Genomic DNA, 20,415 nt, shown 5'->3' on the forward strand with positions numbered 1-20,415 from the left:
TGTTTTGCTTGCCCGACCAGATATAAACTCTAAGAGTAAGAGCAGCATTTTTATAACTTCCCCGTGACTCTCAGAGCCTTGCAAAAGATTAGGCACAGAAGCATTTAATCCTTTTTTTTTTTTTAAGTGCCTAAGCAGAAGGAACTGACTCAAACTTCAGGAAGTAGCTGTGAGGACAGGGTATCAGGAAATGACAGAAAACCTGAATACGGAACTGAAGCAGCAGCTCAGAGTCTCTCGCTCTGAAGTGGCAGCACAGAGTGGGAGCCCAGTGACGACGTGAAAAGCTGGGAGCTTAGAGCAGACACTCGCACTACTGGAGGTGGGTACTCTGAGCAGTGGGAAAGTCAGGGAGCGCAGGGCAAGAGCTGAATTAAGAGGAACCTACCTGGCTCTTAGTCCTCCGTGAGAGATGAAGTCCTTGCTAATAGGCTCTTAAGCTTTTATGGCCAGAGGCCTGGCGGTGAGTGGTTGTGGGTAATGAGCATCTGGGGATGGAAATGGAAATGAGGGTCTGGAGCCCAGGGCACAGGATTCAGCAGCCATTCAGGACCCCTAGTTTCTGCTGACAATCTACAACCCCCTCCTAAAGCCTGTTGCTCCTAGGCACTGAGATGGGAGGAGGACCACAGGAGATGAAGACAGAGTCTCTGTCCTTGGAGAGCACAGGGTCTAGCAGAGAGACAAACTCACTAGGAGACATTGTGACAGAGCAGGAAGTAGTTGCTTCTGTGCACCAGTGCTGAGTGCCAGGGCAGATGGGAGGCCCAGTGAAGGCATGATGGTTGGATGAGGGCTAGCTTCTGTGACTGTAGGATCACATAATCCCAGAATGTCAGAAATGAAGGGGACTGGGTGGATTAGCTAGGTTAACCTCTTCATTTATTTTCCACTGGGGAAAACTGAGCATCCAAGTTGTTCAATGATTTACCAAATTAGCATTTTAAATTGCCTTCCCTGGTACCTGACAAGTAAGTACATACCTTATGTTGATTCCCTTACCCCTGTTACCACAGGGGCTTAGTAACAGAGCTGTGGTGACCTTCTGACTCAAGGTCCATGTACTTTACTGACGCTGTAGGGCAGCCTTGTGATGAGGCCCTTGATTGTGCCTGCAGTCCTGGGCACCGTTGCTCACCAACTTATTCCCCAGTCTCCTACTGCTAATAGCACCTCTCGCTTTCCTATAGCCAGTAGCTCAAGGACACCAAATAGTCTCTGTATCAGAAACTTCCCTTTATTTCAAAAATACATGAGGATGGGAGGTTTTTTTGGGTGAGTTAGGCTGAGGCCTCAGAGGATCAGCAGGAAAGAGGAGAAGACCATCAGTCCTCGTTGCTTCCTTTTTGATCATGAATATTTCAGAAACTTCTCCTTTCCAGTTTTCTGTGTGAAGTCATTTTGTCAAAAAGCAGCCCAGAAGCCAGGACCATAGGCCTTCTCTACCTGCTCTCCCATCCATAATTGTTGCCCCACAGGGGAAGGCAGAGCTGTTTTGGGCAGGGACTCATCCCACAGTGTAGCTGATTCAGTCGATACTTCTCCACTGTCCTCTTTGCATCTTTTTAATCAACCTTCCCCCTAATTTCCCTGGGCTAGTTTCCAAGGGGATTCTCTTTCTTTTTTTTAAAAAAGATTTTATTTATTTATTTGAGAGAGAAAGAGAGGGAGAGCACAAGCAGGGGGAGAGGCAGAGGGAGGAGAAGCAGGCTCCCCATTGAGCAGGGAGCCCGATGTGAGACTTGATCCCAGGGCCGTGAGATCATGACCTGAGCCGAAGGCAGACGCTTAACCGACTGAGCCACCCAGGCACCCCTCCAAGGGGTTTTCAAAGAGAGTGGAGAAAGATGGAGTTTTCATGTAGAAAGGAAAATCGGAGACTCTGAGGGCCTGTATGGAGACACCATGGAGTCCTAGGAGCAGTTAAGAGGAACTCATTTAGAAGACAGTAAAAGAGCATAGGAAAAGACACCAGTGGAATGAGGAGTCCAGGGAAGGATCAGTAGGGGAGTTGCCAGCTAGCAAGTGGTATCAGGGTCCCCCAAGCAGATAAGCATTATCCATTGTTTCCTCTTCACGCGGAGATCCAGGATCCCACAGATGCAGAGCAACTTGCTGCTCCTCATGCATAATTGGCAGGGCCAATGGAAACACTGGGGATGCCACAGTAGAATAACAATTTGGCTCCCCTTCATACTAGTGTTCTCTAAATATTTCTTTATTGTTTGCTTAGTTAATAAAAATCTAATAACTCCTAATGTTCAAAATAAGGGATTCATTACATGTTATCTTTTGAACCAGCTATCTTCCTTAGAAATATAATTGCACTGTTTTTAAAAATTAAAGAATAGGTGATTCATTCCCAGCAAATAATGCTTCCCTATGTGTTATTCAGGATAGGAGTCTCAGCTGACTGCCCTACTGACCTCATGCACCTGTTCAGTAGCTGCTCTTAGAGTGGAGATGGGACAGCAACTTGCACTGGAGTTGGGATTTTCTTGGTAGAATTATGCAGGTTGTAGAGAGGAGGGTAGGTTTTCACTTTATTCAGAGCTGGACCAATACACATTTCAACAGCTGTAACAGGAGTCATGAACAGAAACCTGAGTGGGATGGTGCTATAATTCTAGGGTTGCCCTAGTACCCGTCATTGATTGCCACTTCAAGCCACTGCCCAACTAGCCTTGGGACACAAATGAATGATCCCCGCGCTTTATTTAACATTAAAGGTTATTTAACATTACCTACATTACCAACATTTAACATTACCTATACCCAGACTCAGTAGGCTTAGGCCATGTTAGTTTAGCTTGAATAAATCCTCCTCCCCACTCCTGTAACTAAGCAAAAGTATTTTCCTAAAACTTACATCTGCTTTGCCTCAGCTTCTATTTTATTCTAAGAAAAAATACAAAACTACTGGACTGCTGTATCATTGACTTCAGCATTCTTGTTTTCCCTCTTCTTGATTTTCTCCTCCTAATTATTCCCATCTCTGTCTCCCTCAGATGTGGAAGTCTGTAGTAGGGCATGATGTATCTGTTTCTGTGGAGACCCAGGGTGATGACTGGGACACAGACCCTGACTTTGTGGTGAGTTTGGGAATAGCTTTGCTTGGAAAATCAATAAAAGGTTTAAGTGGGGGGATGAGGGAAGGGCATCTGGGCCACTCTGTCATCTTTGAGGGGGTTTAGAAAGGACAATCTGGGACTGAAATAGCCCTAATGGTAGAACTGACTGGTAGGACAGTTGGCTGTCATGAGTGGGGCATGCATGATAGTTGATGTTGAGGATGGAAGGGGACGGGGCAGAGGTGTTTGACATTGTGACTGAGGGGCTATTACAAGTATGGTGAAGGTGAGGTTATCAACAGGCAGGTTAACCTGGGTCTCCTTTGGCCTGTGAGCCAGGATGTGAGCTAGACCCGTGTAATTTGTGGGGATTCAGTAGTTGTAGAAGACCTGAAGGGAGCAGAAAGGGAGGTTTCGGAGCCCAGCAGTTTAATGTTCACATGGTGGGGGGCAGGGTCGGGTAAATAGAGGGAGGAGTCTGAGTAAAGATCCTGAGTAAAGACCCTAACTTTACTTTTACAAAAAGTAAAAAGGAGGCAGGAGATGCAGGAGACCTGGAGGGCATGTGCGCCAGCTGCATGGCCTCTCTTCATGTGGCACATCTCTTGCCATCACTTATTGCTCAATGTTGTCTTTTGCAGAATGACATCTCTGAGAAGGAGCAACGGTGGGGAGCCAAGACCATTGAGGGCTCTGGACGCACAGAGCATATCAAGTAGGTGCCAAAAAGACTGGGGAATGGGAAAAGGGTGTGGGAGGAGCCTGAGGAAAACTTGGAAACTCAGGGGAAGGTGAGGGAAGAAGGAGGAGAGGAGGGAGTTAATGTCTATGTGTCTTTGTGTTTGTTGTTTCTCAAATCTGTCCCTGTGTGTCTCTATGTGTATCATTGTGTATTTCTGTTTCATGTCTCTCCTCTTATCCCCTCAACCTTATTCTCTCTCTTATTTCTGACAACTATGCTATTTTCCCAGTGGGTCTATTATAAGAGATTCCGAGAGGAAGTGGCTCATATACTGAGGTTGTGTCACTTTATATCAACATAAATATGTGTCTAGAATGTAGGTGACTTCAGATGGGACAAGAAGGATTCAGTAAAACATCAAGGTAAATAACTCAGAATAAATATTGTAAGAAGAGGACAATATTAGGTCCCATAGCTGGCCTGGATGATTTTTAAAATAAAAATTTGTATTTGGCTACTTGACAGAAGCTGGAAACCATGAAAGGTAATATGAAGAAATGTCACACTTGGAAAACCTGTTGATTAAAACTATTTTAGTAATGGTGTTTAGGGGTCTTAAAAGTCATAACCTAATATTTTATCAGAAATAAAAGCAAACCATGGAGTGCCTGGGTGGCTCAGTCATTAAGTGGCTGCCTTCGGCTCCGGTCATGATCCCAGGGTCCTGGGATCGAGCCCCGCATCGGGCTCCCTGCTCCGTGGGAAGCCTGCTTCTCCCTCCCCACTCCCCCTGCTTGTGTTCCTGCTCTCGCTGTGTCTCTCTCTGTCAAATAAATAAATAAAATTAAAAAAAAAAAGAAATAAAAGCAAACCAACAAAACACTCGTACTGTAAGAGAGAAGGAACTTTAGACATATCCAAGGGTTTCTGTGGTATATATTGTATATTCACATCGAAAGATTCCCTCTTTTCCTCCATGGATTGTTCAGGATCATCTAACCAGGGCTGTCTGCTTTGGATTGTATCAGAATGTCAAAGGTAGACACAATCAGCAGCATAACAAGAGCAAAAACAAAAAAGCAAAAATTAACAATTACACACAAATTGACAAAATTAATATAGCTTAAAACTCCATTTTAACTACCCCCACACACTCTAACAGTGTTTTTACCTCTTTTCCCCCTAGATTTTAAAGTGTCAATGGATGACCACATTGCACAAACAATGCACTATGAAAACTTGGCATATGTTTATATAATTTGATAATATTCAATACTATGCATTGTTGTTTGATCAGACATAATGATTTATCTTATGTAAATGTAATGAATATTGTTCTTTTTTTTTTTTAAAGATTTTATTTATTTATTTGAGACAGAGAGAATGAGAGAGACAGAGAGCACATGAGAGGGGGGAGGGTCAGAGGGAGAAGCAGGCTCCCCGCCGAGCAGGGAGCCCGATGTGGGACTCGATCCCGGGACTCCAGGATCATGACCTGAGCCGAAGGCAGTCGCTTAACCAACTGAGCCACCCAGGTGCCCATGAATATTGTTCTTAAACAAACCAGGCAATTCTGGAAGCAGTTGGAAAGATGAAAAAAATGGAACAGGGACATGGAGGAAGTTTCTTGATGTTCTTTTGCAGGCTCATAGATTAAAAAAAAAAAAAAGATCCTTTCCTGAGTAAAGGCTACTCAGCCCTAATATCCTGAGAACTGTTAAGAGGAGGATACAAATCCTCCTTGTACCTTTCCCCAACCAGTGCCTGTCTCATGCATAGTAGGAGCAGAACATTTTAAGGAAGACTTCTAAATCTTTGCCATGATCTTATAGCTTGAGTTTGGGTATCAGATAGATTTAGGTTCAGTGGACAGCCCAGCAGCTACAAGTGATGTGAATTTAGACATATAATGTCTCCAAATCTCAGTTTATTTGTTTATCAAATGGGGATAATAATGGCTACCCTGCAGAATATGGTTAGAATTCAATGGGCTAAGATGTATCAACTTTCTAGTGCAGTATTTAGCACCTCTTAAGCAGCTCAATAATACGTCTCTTTCTTGTTACTATAGGTTAGTTTAAACCAGATTTTATTCCTAAAAACCTAGCATAAACTTGTAAAAAAATGACAGTCTTTCTTCTTCCTAAGTGGTGTTTACTTGGACTGTGGTGTTACACAATTCAGTATATCCATTACCCTGACTCCTGACTCTTGGAATTGTAAAATGTAGTGACTTTGGACGTTACCTTATTAGCCTAACTGGATCTCTATATGATAACATAAATGGTGGAGACATTTACACAAAAACCCACTCCCCTCCCATTTACCCACCCTACCAAGGTGTAAAAGCCCTATCTCTGCTAGTAACTAGCCAGGTAACAGTGGACAGGTCCCTTTTTCTCTCTGATTCTCCGTTTTCCCACTGGGATCAAAAAGACCTCTAGAGGACTTTCCATTAGTAAGTCTCTAATATTCTGGGATTCTCTGTGGCTAGTGTGGGCTAAGCCAATTTTTAAAAGTTGGAGAACTTTTTTAAAAGTTGGAAGTTGGAGAGGAGAACAGTAGCTGCAGAGCTGAGATCACTCAAAACAGGAAAAGGAAGTGATTGTGGTTCTCACTAATCTCACTACCTTCCCCCACATCATAATCTTTCTTTTTAAAGTCTGCCTAAAGTATATTTAGTTTGGGGAGTGGCTTGGTAATTCAGTGAATAGCTCAAATGGTAGTTTCCATCCCTCATCTTTTGTACAGAGAAGTCCTAGGCCAGGCAGCTCCAAGCAACCTAGTGTTTGAAGGGCTCTGGCCCTTTCCTCCAGCTTCTTTCTGCCAGTCTTGCTCTCTCTTGCTCATGTGCCTCTTTACAGCCAGTATATCCCATGTCCATCCCTGGCTGGATGTAAACACTGAGCTGCTTCTTGTCACTATACATTAGTCTTGCCTGTTCCAGAATTTTATGTAAATGCAATAATACAGAATGTATTCTTTTGTGTCTGTCTTCTTTCACTCAGCATAATTTTTTGAGATCTATCCATGGTCTTTGCCTATCAGTCTTTTTTTTTTTAAGATTTTATTTAAATTCACTTTAGTTAACATATAGTATATTATTAGTTTCAGGGGTAGAATTTAGTGATTCATCAGCTGCATACAACACCCAGTGCTCATTACATCAAGTGTGCTCCTTAAAGCCCATCGACCAATTACCGCATCCTCCCACCCACCTCCCTCCAACAACCCTCAGTTTGTTCCCTAGAGTTAATAGTCTCTTAGGGTTTGCCTCCCTCTCTGTGTATAAATAGTCTTTTTGTTCCTTTTTACTGTCAAATAGTTTTCCATGGTATGGATATACCATAGTTTGTTTCATCCGTTACCCTTCTAATGGACATCTGGATTGTTGACAATTTGGGACTATTACAAATAAAGCTGTCGTGAACATTTGTGTCCAGAGCTTTTTGTTGACATGTATTTTTATTTCTTTTGGAAAATAACTTGGAGTAGAATTGCTGAGTTATATAATAAGTGTATTTATTTTTTTAAGAAATTTCCAAACTGTTTTCTGAAAGGAATTTACCATTTTTTTATTCCTACCAATAAAGTATGGATTTCAATTGCTCTGCATCCTTGTCTATACTTGGTAATGTTAGTATTTTTAATTTTTACCACTCTTGTTGGTATGTGGTGATTTTAATTTTTTTTTCTGATGCCTAATTTTATTGAGCATCTTGCTATATGTCGTTCATGTAACTTCATATATCTTCATTTGAAGTGTCTGTTCAAATCTTTTCCTCACTTTTAAAGTAGATCATTTGTATTGTTATTGAGTTTTAAGGGTTCTTTATATATTCTGGATATGTCTTTTGTGAGATATATGTTTTCCAAATATTTTCTTCCAGCTTATAACTCACCTTTTCATTTTATTAATGGCATCTTTTGAAGATCAGAAGATATTAATTCTAATAAAGTCTAATTTTTCAAAAACGTATTTTGACTAGCACTTTATGTATCTGAGAAACTTTTGCCTACTCTTTCAAATTGTGAAGATTTTCTCTTATATTTTGTTCTACATTTAAATCTATGGTCTCTTTCAAATTAGCTTTTGGGTACAGTGTGAGGCAAAGATTGAGGTTCTTTTTTTTTTGCATGGATATTTTATTATTCCAACATCATTAAAAGACTGTTCTTTTGGGGCACATGGGTGGCTCAGTTGGTTAAGCATCTGATTCTTGATTTCAGCGCAGGTCGTGATCTAAGGGTCATGAGACAGAGCCCCATATTGGGCTCTTCCTGAGCATGGAGCCTGCTTAAGATTCTCTCTCTCCCTCTCCTTCTGCCTCTCACCACCCCCCAAAAAAGACTGTTCTTTCTCTGTTCACTTACCTAGCATCTTTGACCATATATATACAGGTCTATTTCCAGACTATTTCTTTATCTATATGTCAACCTTGAACCATACCATATGGCAGTGATTATTGTAGCTTTATGATATGTTATAAAGTCACACCATCCTCTAAATTTGTCTCCTTAAAAAAAAAACAAAACCTTTTCACTATACCAGGACTTTAATTTACATTTCTACATATATTTTAGAATAAACTGGTCAATTACTACAAAAATACCTGTTCATATTTTCATTGAAATTGCATTGAATCTGTAGATCATTTTATTTTTTTAATTTTATTTTTTTAATTTTATTTTATTATGTTATGTTAGTCACCATACAATACATCAACAGTTTTTGATGTAGTGATCCATGATTCATTGTTTTCGTATAACACCCAGTGCTCCATGCAGTACATGCCCGCCTTAATTTATGGACTCTGAGAAACAAACTGAGGGTTTTAGAGGGAGGTGGGGGGATGGGTTAGCCTGGTGATGGGTATTATGTAGATCATTTTAGAAAAATTGTTAGCTTAATGGTCTTGAATTTTCCTGTCCATGAACATTTATTTAGATCTTCTTTAATTTTTTCAGAAATATTTTTCAGTGTTCAGGTCTTGGACATATTTTGTTAAATTGATGCTAAAATATTTCATATGATTTCATGTGATAAGTGGTACTTATTTTTAACTTTTAATTATTTCCAAATGTCCATGGCTAATATAGTCATACCTCAGTGATATTGCAGGTTTGGTTCCAGATCCTCACAATAAAGTAAAGATCATAATAAAGCAAGTCAAATGAAGTTTTTTTATTTTTCAGTGCATATAAAAGTTATGTTTACATCATATTGTAGTCTACTAAGTGTGCAGTAGCATTATGTCTAAAGAAAATATGTACATACCTTAATTTAAAAACACTTTATTGCTAAAAAATGTTAACCATCATCTGAACATTCTGTGAGTCATAATCTTTTTGCTGGTGGAGGGCCTTGCCTCAATGTTGATGGTTTCTGACTGATCAAGGAGGTGGTTGCTAAAGTTGGGGTGACTGTGGCAATTTCTCTTTTTTTAGTCTTTTTTTTTTAAGATTTATTTATTTATTTGAGAGAGAGACAGATAATGACAGAGACAGCGGGAGACAGCACAAGCGGGGAGGAGAGGGAGAAGCAGGCTCCCTGCTCAGCTCGATCCTGGGATTGTGACCTGAGCTGAAGGCAGACGTTTAACTGACTGAGCCACCCAAGCGTCTCGACTGTGGCAATTTCTATGGCAAAATTTTCTGTGCCAAAATTGGAAGTTTGCTACATTGATTGACTCTTCTTTTTATCAATGTAGCATGTAACACTGATAGCATTTTCCCACAGTAGAGCTTCTTTCAAAATTGGAGTCAATCCTCTCAAAACTTGCCACTGCTTTATCATGTAAGTTTATGTAATATTCTAAATCCTTCATTGTCATTTCAACAGTCTTCATAGCATCTTTACCGGGAGTACATTCCATCTCAAGAAACCACTTTCTTTGCTCGTCCCTAAGAAACAACTCTTCATCCATTAAAGTTGTATCATAAGATTGCAGCAGTTCAGGGGCGCCTGGGTGGCTCAGTCGTTAAGCGTCTGCCTTCGGCTCAGGTCATGATCCCAGGGTCCTGGGATCGAGCCCCACATCGGGCTCCCTGCTCCACGGGAAGCCAGTTTCTCCCTCTCCCTCTCCCCCTGCTTGTGATCCTGCTCTCACTGTGTCTCTCTCTGTGAAATAAATAAATAAAATCTTTAAAAAAAAAAAAAAGATTGCAGCAGTTCAGTCCCATCTTCAGGCTCCACTTCTAGTTCTCTTGCTATTTCCCCCACATTTGCAGTTACTTCCCCCACTGAAGTTTTGAACTCCTCAAAGTCATCCATGAGGGCTGGATGCAACTTCCTCTAAACTCCTGTTAATGTTGATATTTGATCTCTCCTGTGAATTACGAATGTTCTTAATGGCACCTAGAATGGTGAATCCTGTCCAGAAGGTTTTCAGGGTACTTTGCCTGGATCCATCAGAAGAAACACTATGTATGGCAGCTATAGCCTCACAAGATGTATTTCTTAAATAATAAGACTTGAAACAAGAAATTACTCCTTGATCCATGGGCAGCAGAATGGATGTTTTGTCAGCAGGCATGAAAATGACATTAATTATGTAATCTCCATCAGAACTCTTGGATGACCAGGTGCATTGTCAATGAGCAGTGATATTTTCAAAAGAATCTTTCTTTCTGAACAGTAGGTCTCAACAGTGGACTTAAAATATTCAGTAAACCATGTTGTAAACAGACATGCTATTATCCAGGCTTTGTTGTTCCATTTATAGAGCACAACAGAGTAGATTTAGCATAATTCTTAAGGGCCCTGGGATTTTCGGAATGGTAAATGAGCACTGGCTTCAGCTTAAAATCATCAGTTGCCTTAGCCCCTAACAAGAAAGTCAACCTGTCCTTTGAAGCTTTGAAGCCAAGCATTGACTTCTCTCTAGCTATGAAACTCCTAGATGCCATCTTCTTCCAATAGAAGGCTGTGTTGTCCATGCTGAAAATCTGTTGTTTAGTGTAGCCATTGCCATGAATGATCTGAGCTAGACCTTCTGGAGAACTTGCTGCAGCTTCTCCATCAGCACCTGCTGCTTCCCCTTACACTTTCATGTTACAGAGATGGCTTCTTTCCTTAAACCTCATGAACCCACCTCTGCTAACTTCCAACTCTTTTTCTGCAGCTTCCTCACCTCTCTCAGCCTTCCTAGAATTGAAGAGAGTTAGGGTCCTTCTCTGGATTAGGCTTTGGCTCAAGGGAATGTTGTGGTTGGTTTGATCTTCTATCCAGACCACTCAGACTTTCTCCAAGTCAACAATAAGGCTGTTTCACTATCTTATCATTCATGTGTTCACTGGGGTAGACTTAATTTCCTTTACAAACTTTTCCTTTGTATTCACAACTTGGCTGTTTGGTATAAGACGCCTAGCTTTGGGCCTATCTTGGCTTTTGACATGCCTTCCTCACGATGCTTAATCATTTCTAGCTTTTGATTTAAAGGGAGAGATGTGATTCTTTCTTTCAGTTGAACACTTAGAGGCCATTGTAAGGTTATTAATTGGCCTGATTTCAATACTGTTGTGTCTCAGTGAATAGGGAGAACCAGAAGAGGGAACGAGATAGGGAAATGGCTGGTTGGTGGAGCAACCAACATTTATGAATTAAGTTTACCATTTTATATGGGTGCAGTCCATGCTGCCGCAAAACAATTACAATAGTAACATCAGAGATCGCTGATCACAGATCACCATAGCAAGTATAATAATAATGAAAAACTCTGCAATACTGTGCAAATTATCAAAATGTGGCACAGAGGGTGCCTGGGTGGCTCAGTTGGTTAAGCAACTGCCTTTGGCTCAGGTCATGATCCCGGAGTCCTGGGATTGAGTCCCACATTGGGCTCCCGGCTCAGCGGGGAGCCTGCTTCTCCCTCTGACCCTCTCCCCTCTCATGCTGTTTCTCTGTCTCTCTCTCTTTCTCTCAAATAAATAAATAAATAAAATCTTAAAAAAAATGTGGCACAGAGACATGAAGTGAGCAAATGGTGTTGGGAAATGGTACCAGGGGACTTGCTTAATGTAATGTTGCCACAAATCTTCAATTTGTTAAAAACACAATATCTGCAAAGTGCAATAAAGTGAAGTGCTCCTAAAATGAGTTATGCCTGTATGTAGAAGTGAAATTGATTTTGATCGTGACCTTGTATCCTGTGAACTTGCCAAATGTACTTAATAGTTCTAGTAGCACATTTTGTAGATTCTTTAGGATTTTATAAATCTATGATCATAGCATCTGTGGATAAAATCTTAGTCTGTGTGACTCACCTTTTTGCTTTTACTTTTGTAACAAAACCAAAAAGATCTGTTCCTTCTGTTAGTTCATCTTTAAGGTCCTGGATTTCACTTGGCCATGAACTGCATTGCTTTATCAATTCCAAGTTATTTTAAAATTTAAAATAGGCATCTGAGAGTTAATGTGTCAAAAGTTTCTTATGTATGCCACTTAGCACATTGGATTGTAACTTTTTGCATCTCTTCCACCTGACTGTTATCTCCATAGTGGAGTGCCTTACACTCAAAGGTTTAATTAACATTTAATATTTATTGAGTGAAGGAGTAATATAATTAAGACCTATTTAGAGTGGCTTCAGCTATATTCTACAGAATTTGATAAGAAGTTGGTCTTCTTTGGCCCCAACATTTTTATTTAAATTGTATTATCTATTGGCATGATCCTCTGATTAGCCTTGCTGTCATCCATGCGGTGGAAATTCCTGAATCTCACTTTTTCCCTTTCAAAAACTTGTTTTAACTATGATATAGTTATGACCTATGTGGCAATCATTGGACTCATTAAAACTTTGCACATTTTCCTCATTTGAAAGTAATGCTTAGCCCCATTTTCTTCATTCTTCATCTGAATATTTTGGTTGGGAAATAACAGCTATTTACATGTTCTTGGAACCAATTGCTTTTTTTTTTTTTTTTTTTTTTACCAATTGCTTTTTTGACACAGACATTTCTAAAGTGTCAAGACTTGTTGAACTAGCAACACAGGATCTGTGCCTCCACTGCTGCCAGATGGTTTAAAGCAGACACGGGAACAGATGGTTCTTCCAGCACTTGGCTTATTGCATTTGGTTCAAAGCCAGCTTTCTAAAATTAACTGTGACTAAAGCTGAGAAGGCTTTTAAAAAAGACTTTTGGTGGGCTTATCCTCCAAGGCCACCAGATGGATCTATTCTCCCATTAAAGAGGAAAATTTCTGCTGTGGGGTGGCCATTCTACCTGTAACCAATGTATCTAGTTTTCCGGAGCTAGTGAAGCCCCAGTAACATCACTGTCTCAAATGTCTAAACCTCTCTTTCTTGCTGCAGGAAGTCAAATTTTTTTATTAAGGGTTCTCTTGCCCAAATGTTTCTAAGAATCCCCAGAGATGCTTATAGGTGTCCAAGTATCAGTCCTGATTGTCACTCACTGATGCTGGTGCTAGCGCTAAGCTATCACTTCATACCCTCAGGGCAAACAGATATTCAGAGAGGCTCTCTACCCTCATGGTGTAGATGGAAGCGAAGTAAGAAGGAGAATGCCTCCTTTGGGTGTTACATTCTCTTAGGGATAGAAGTGTCCCAAATCAAGGTTATTTGGGCCTTAAAGTGTAACAACATTTAGTGATGAGTGAATTTTATTAGTTTTTTTAAGTCCCTGATAATGGCTTTATATTTTACTTATTCCTGGTGCAGTTACTTTTTTTAATTTTAGTTTTTTATTTAAATTCCATTTAGTTAACATATAGTATGTTATTAGTTTCAGGGGTAGAACGTAGTGATTCATTAGCTGCATGTAACACCCAGTGCTCATTACATCACATGCCCTCCTTAATGCCCATCACCCATTTAGCCCATCCCCCCACCCCCTTCCCCTCCAGCAACCCTAAGTTTGTTTCCTAGAGTTAAGAGTCTCTTATGGTTTGCCTCCCACTCTGTTTTTATCTTATTTTATTTTTCCTTCCCTTCCCCTATGTTCATCTGCTTTGTTTCTTAAATTCCGCATATGAGTGAAATCATATATTTGTCTTTCTCTGACTTATTTCACTTAGCATAATACGCTCCAGTTCCATTCATGTTGTTGCAAATGGCAAGATTTCATTCTTTTTAATGGCTGAGTAATATTCCAGTGTGTGTGTGTGTATACATCTTCTTTATCCAATTACGCTGTTGGTGGGAATGTAAACTGGTGCAGCCACTTAGGAAAACAGTGTGGAGGTTCTCAAAAAGTTAAAAATAGAACTACCCTATGCCCCAGCAATTGCACTACTATGTATTTATCTAAAGGATACAAACATAGTGATTTGAAGGGGCACATGCACCCCAATGTTTATAGCAGCAATGTCCACAATACCCAAAATATGGAAAGAGCCCAAATGTCCATTGAAAGATGAATGGATTAGTTTTTATTAGCTTTTTTTTTTTCATTTCCGTATAGCTGATATATAATGTTACATTAGTTTCAGGTGTACAACTTAGTGATTTGACAAGTTTATGTATTATGCTATATTCACCACAAGTGTAGCTACCATCTGTCCTGTTACATCACTATTATAATATCATTGACTATATTCCTTATGCTGTAACTATTATTCTTTTTTATTATTATTATGTTCAGTTAGGCAACATATAGTACATCATTAGTTTTTGATGTAGTGTTCATTGATTCATTAGTTGTGTATAACACCCAGTGACTATTATTCTTGTGATGTATTTATTCCATAACTGGAAGCCTGCACCTCCCCTTCATCCATTTTGCCTAATCCCCATCCCCTCTGACAACAGTTTGTTCTCTGTATTTATAGATCTGATTCTGCTTTTTATTTGTTTTATTAGATTTTACCTTCAGGAATTATCAGATTTGGGGACAGAGGTGAAGAGCATTCATTTTTGACAAGAATATACACAAAATATTTAATGTATAGATAAATCTCCCAAAGCTACATTTTTCCTAATCATCATTGTTAATGACTTCCTAGTATGCCATTGAGAGGTAATATTGCAATTTACTTAATTATTCTCCGAGTATTGGCCATATAAATTATTTCTTAATTTTGCTATTAGATACAGTGTTTCAGTGCATAGTATTAGACATTAAAGCTTGCCATGTTTAAAATTATTTCTTTGGGGTAAACTCTCAGGACTAGAGTGTGTGGGTAAAAGGGTATATAAATATTTTTGTGCTTCGAGAGAGAGAGAGAATATCTAATGCCAGAAGGAAAATAACTTCCCAGTTACTAGAATATAATTGGTGTCACTCTTCTCTAATATTCAAGAGCATGAAAAATGAGGCAAATATCAGAAGGTTATTCAGTGGAATAACTGACTAGAGGAAATATTATTGGCTTATGGAGAGTTTAAATCAGACTATGGTCTGAAGGCCACACTCATCTCTTACTCTCAGATCCAGTATTGATATACTTTGGGGGCTCAGATTATTGCTAAAAATAAACAACACACCTCAAGATTTCTATTTTTCTGGGAAGGAGAATTCATTGACTTCCCTGTGCTAGATGAGTCTCTGTCATGTGGTTACTTCCAGCATCCACCAGCTGAGGAACAAAGTGTCAGAGGAGCATGATAGTCTCAAGAAGAAGGAGATGGAAGCAGGGCCCAAAGCATCCCATGGGTATGGAGGTCGGTTTGGGGTGGAAAGAGACCGAATGGACAAGGTAAGTTGAAAGGAAGTTATTTGCTTAAAGACAAAAGATAGATTCGTTTATTGGTATTATGGTTTAAAACTTGTTCAAAAGTACAGCATTCGTTTGGGCTTTAAAATAGAATGTCCACATATTATTTGTATCATTTTTTTTTCCTGATTTCAACACATAAAATACAGATGGTGGAAAACAGGATTCAAAAATTTGGAAGGGGTGGCCCACAGTAGACCCAGCCATACAGTAACTCCTAGACTGAGGAGACGGGGTCACAATTAGAGAAGGAAAAAATATATTTTAAAATCATTTACTGCTTTTGAATGTTTGTATATTATATCGATGTTACTTCTCTTATTATTTTCTTTACTGTGTACTTAGTGTTCTTTTTGTATATATATTATATCTAATATGTGCACATGTGAAAAATATTGATGTGAATTTATTAGATGCCTTCAAATATGAATATTGTTTTCCTTTATCCATTAGCTACTATAAAAGTATATAATAAAAAATGCTTGTATTATAAATCATAGTTTCCACTGATTTTCCTAACCTCAAAGATAGTGATATATGCCTATAACAAAAAACATTTTTTCTCCAAGGAGAAAAAAATATATTCAGAAAAAGCCATTCGTTCACCCTCAAGAAGTGTTTTGTTTTGTCATTGTGTTAAGTGCAACATAGGCTTATATTCTCCACAAAATTCCTAGGAAAAAACTAAAATAGATAAACATTCATTCATTCTTAAATTCACAAGCAAATTTGACCTACACAGACCTAAAAATACTGTAAAATGAGTTCCCGGGAGCTCATACAGGGCAGTGTTTCACATCAGTCTCTGTATTGATAATGTTTGTCCCAGCATGAGCTTGGAAATACAGGAGGAAGGAGAAGCTTTTTAATTTCTTCTTAGTTGAGACTCTGTAAGGTATCATTATTTGGTTTGAAATATTACTCAAGTCCCAGATTATTAAAGTATCCATATCTAAATATTGGAAGAGAGATAGTTTTCAAAATCGAATAGAAAGTAAAACAATACATGGAGTAAAAAGTGGAGGGGAATAGGAAAGTTATATGCCCTCTTGGGCTACTTGCAGTATTTTCTGCCAACGCCCTTTGGTGTAGACTCAGTCACTGTTAAATATCAGGGCTTGTTTGGCTCTTCTGAAATCTGATGGACACCCAGGCACAAAGATCCAGAACAAAGCATCTGGCTGTTCTCGTGAAATATGCTATCTCAGCTGCAGCATTAAGTCAGTTCCCTTTGATCGCTCTTCAGTAACTACCTCATTCTATTTTGACCCATAAATGCCTTGTTTTTAGCTTTCTTTTTGTTTCTACATCTCTATTCTTGGGGTTCCCAGCCCATCCTATAGGAGTTTCCTGAATGATGGGTTCCTAATGGTATTAAAGAAGACTTGGGATGTGCAAGCCTCCAGAAAAAGTAACCTTGCTCTCCCTGTATCACATATTGCTTATGTGATATACTGGTGGAGGCTGTGAGACTGACCCAGAATGGAATTTCTGGTATTCTTACATCCCAACCCATGTCTGCATCATTTCTTTTCTTTTTTTTCTCAAAATTTTATTTAAATTCAAGTTAGATCACATATAGTGTAGTATTAGTTTCAGGGGTAATGTAGTGATTCATCAGTTGCATGTAACACCCAGTGCTCATCACATCACGTGCCCTCCTTAATGCCCATCACCCAGTTACCCCATCCCCCACCCCGTCCCCTCCAGCAACCCTCAGTTTTTTCCCTATAGTTAAGAGTCTCTTATGGTATCATTTCATTTTTTATGGTCATTTTTGTCTTTCACTCATTCCATCTGATTTTTCTTAGAGTGCTGTGGGCCATGAGTATGTTGCTGAGGTGGAGAAGCACTCTTCTCAGACTGATGCTGCCAAAGGCTTTGGGGGCAAATATGGAGTTGAGAAGGACAGGGCAGACAAGGTAAGTCTCTCCCTGTGCTACCCAGCTCAAATCATGTGGGATTTACCAATACTCACCATTGAATGTGGGTCTACACTTCTCCTATGGAAAGACAGGGTAGTGGACTCAGGAGAGTCCATCATGAGGATAGCCCCCATAAACTTCCTTAGCAAGTTCTTTGGTTCCACTTTGGGAGACCACATGCTGAGCTGAATAGTGTTAATTTAAATGAGACAAAGATTCTCAAACTCTGTTTAGATAAGGAATCCGTCAAACCATTGGTTTTTATTATATCTGTACGCATGAAGAAAGAAGAGGGAAATTTCAAAGCTCCTCTTTTGGTCAAATATCAAAATGTTGTAATTATTTATGCCTTTTAGGAGAACACAGATGTTGGCTTAAGTATTATTACCACGGCAGCAAACAATCAAGTATAATGTTTTTAGAAGGTAAAGGTTACATTTCACAGGATTTAGCACCAAATCTCTGAAGTCCAGAGGTTTTAAAGACTCCTTTTTACAAAAAAAAAAAGTAGTTTTAAAGAGATGAGAATGCCCAACCAACAGCACCACCCAGGCGCCCCAGATTAGACTCTTTGATCTTGTTTTTTATGGTGCAGAATAGTGTCTCTTCCCTTGCAGCTGCATACAGACAGGACATTTCCTTCACAGCTAGCTGAGATTTTCTTTTTACCTGCAGTTGTTAATTAGGTGGGTCTGAATCCTTAAAGCTAATTGTCAAAATGTTATTTGCATTTTAGGGGGTTGGGCAGAAAAGTTTCAAAATTACTGTAAGGAAAAGGAAAAACATAGCAGGTAATTTTTTAAGGCAGTAATGGAGTATGGAGCATGGAATGTTCTCTAACCTTCCATCTTGCCTTTGCCTGATTTCTCATCGTTCTTTCTTTCATCTGCCTCAGAAACCAGAAACTGAATCACCTAAACAATCAGTGTGTCCTGTAAATTAAGAAACAATACAAACTAATAGCTCTTGAGTTGCAAAATCTAGTCTTGCTTAGAGACCAATAGGTACTGAGCTAGATGGGGATGCTGCTGTGTGGTGATGTTAGGTATTGGCCAGCGTATCCAGCCCTGGAGCAGTTAGGATCTCCCAGTTGCCTCTCCTCCCATCAAAACACATCTCTGGGTTTCTGCTACCACTTAAGGAAAGAGAAGAGGCATAGTATAATCAGTTAGGAATGGGATAATATTTTTTAGATGTGCATAGTGCTTTATAGTTTACAAGGCACTTTTCTAGCTATATCTCATTTTAGTTTCATGAGAGTTTGGAAGAAAAGCACTAATTTCCTGAGTGACACAATGCAAACCCTTTATACACCTTGCCCCATTTAGTACTCACAATATCCCAAATAAAGAAGGATCATTTCTCCCACTTTATAGTTGAGGTTAACAAGGCAGGTTTACCTATTTTCATTTCATATTTGAGGAGACTGAGGTTCAGTAACGTAAAGGACATGCCTAAAGTTAAACAACTATAAATAGGGAAGGTTGGGGTTGGGGTTTGAATCTGGAGCTGATGAACATACAGAGCCCATGTTCATTGCACTGTAACACACTGCTGCTACACCAGCCTGTCAGGTCAGGGTGCTCATCTGTTTCTAGGGTAAACTCCCACTCTCAGCCCTGAGCTCTTGTAAACTAGCTTCTGGCCTGAGCTAGGGGTAAAGGTATGTGAGGGAGGGGAAAAGTTGTCAGCTCCAATTCTAACCAATGCACTCTCCTTTTCTCTGTAGTCAGCAGTTGGCTTTGATTACAAAGGAGAAGTGGAGAAGCACGCATCTCAGAAAGGCAAGGACCCTGCGCTTCAGCCTTAGCAAACTGATTGACCTGTTCTGCTCAGACTTCACCTCGCAATAGCTGTCATCAACTCCCTCTAGTTCCATAGTTGTTTCCCCACTATTTTATTTATTTTTAAATCCAAGCATGTACTTGCTTCTTTCTTCTTTATCTCTTTCTAGGAGATTGGTCAAGTTTTCTTTAGTTCCGCCTTTCCCTCTAGTGGATTGAAAATAAGGTATTTTACTCGTTTATTTTAGGGAGCAATCCCTAAGTGTTAACATTCATCTTTGACTTAAGTTTAAAATTAATCACTGTCTCTTCCTAGTAATAAAGGAAATGTAGAATAAGTTAATTATGTTCCTTCTACATCCTACATTCTTTGTGCCAACTGGCCAAATGTTATTGCTCAGGATAAGGATTCCATGTGTTTTTAAACTCCACAAAAATGAATCATTATTATTATGTAGTGATACTTATTTAAATTGACCAATGTATTTACCAAGTTCCTGGTGCATCACTGTTTATTGTATCTCACTGTTTCCTCCTTTCTTCTATTTCCTTCTTACTAAAGTATATCCTTTGATAATTCTTTCCATGAAAGCCTATGAAAGAACTTCCAGGCTTTGTCTAAAAAATACATTTTGTTCCATTCTTCATTGTTATTTTCCCTTCACCTCTTTGAAGGTATTATTTCAGCCTCTTTGACATCTCTCTTGTGTAGTCTAACGATCATTCCTTTGTAGGTAACATGTCTTGTCTCTCTTTTTTTTTTAAAGGTTTTCTTTTTGTCTCTGATATTCTCAAATATCATCAGGATATATCTAGGTGTTGGATCTATTTCTCTTATCCTACATGAGACTTATCGATCCTCTTCAACCTGAGAAATAACTTCCATTATGGAAAGTTCAAAGGCATGTTTTCTTTGGATAGTGCCTCTCCTCTTCTCTCTTTTATTCCTTCTTCAGGAACTCATATCAATGCATATTGAGAATTCTCATTCTCATTTGGATGTCTCTCTCTTTTTAATTTTAATTTTTATTATTATTTTTTTAATTTTATTATGTTATGTTAGTCACCATACAATACATCATTAGTTTTTGATGTGGTAATCCACGATCCATTGTTTTCATATAACACCCAGTGCTCCATGCAGTACGTGCCCTCCTTAATACCCATCACTGGACTAACCCATCCCCCCCTCCCCCCTCCCCTCTAAGACCCTGTTTGTTTCTCAGAGTCCATAGTCTCTCATGGTTCATCTCTCCCTCCGATTCCCCGCCCCCCT

At 39.3% G+C, this 20,415-nt stretch overlaps 1 protein-coding gene across 1 annotated transcript in view; it reads left to right on the forward strand.

The window, feature by feature from the left end:
• Positions 1-166: 166 nt before the first annotated feature.
• Positions 167-20,415, forward strand: part of HCLS1 (hematopoietic cell-specific Lyn substrate 1) — a 27,041-nt gene continuing 6,792 nt past the window's right edge. The window contains exons 1-6 of the mRNA XM_081833182.1: positions 167-322; positions 3,009-3,092; positions 3,713-3,786; positions 15,283-15,412; positions 17,242-17,352; positions 19,085-19,139. Coding sequence (XP_081689308.1) covers positions 3,009-3,092; positions 3,713-3,786; positions 15,283-15,412; positions 17,242-17,352; positions 19,085-19,139 — 454 coding nt within the window. The 5' untranslated portion in view covers positions 167-322. The remainder of the gene's footprint in view (positions 323-3,008; positions 3,093-3,712; positions 3,787-15,282; positions 15,413-17,241; positions 17,353-19,084; positions 19,140-20,415) is intronic.

The sequence above is a fragment of the Leptonychotes weddellii genome, chromosome 1 (genome assembly GCF_054177405.1).
Source record: "Leptonychotes weddellii isolate Sample4059 chromosome 1, ASM5417740v2, whole genome shotgun sequence".
NCBI classification, from domain to species: Eukaryota; Metazoa; Chordata; class Mammalia; order Carnivora; family Phocidae; genus Leptonychotes; species Leptonychotes weddellii.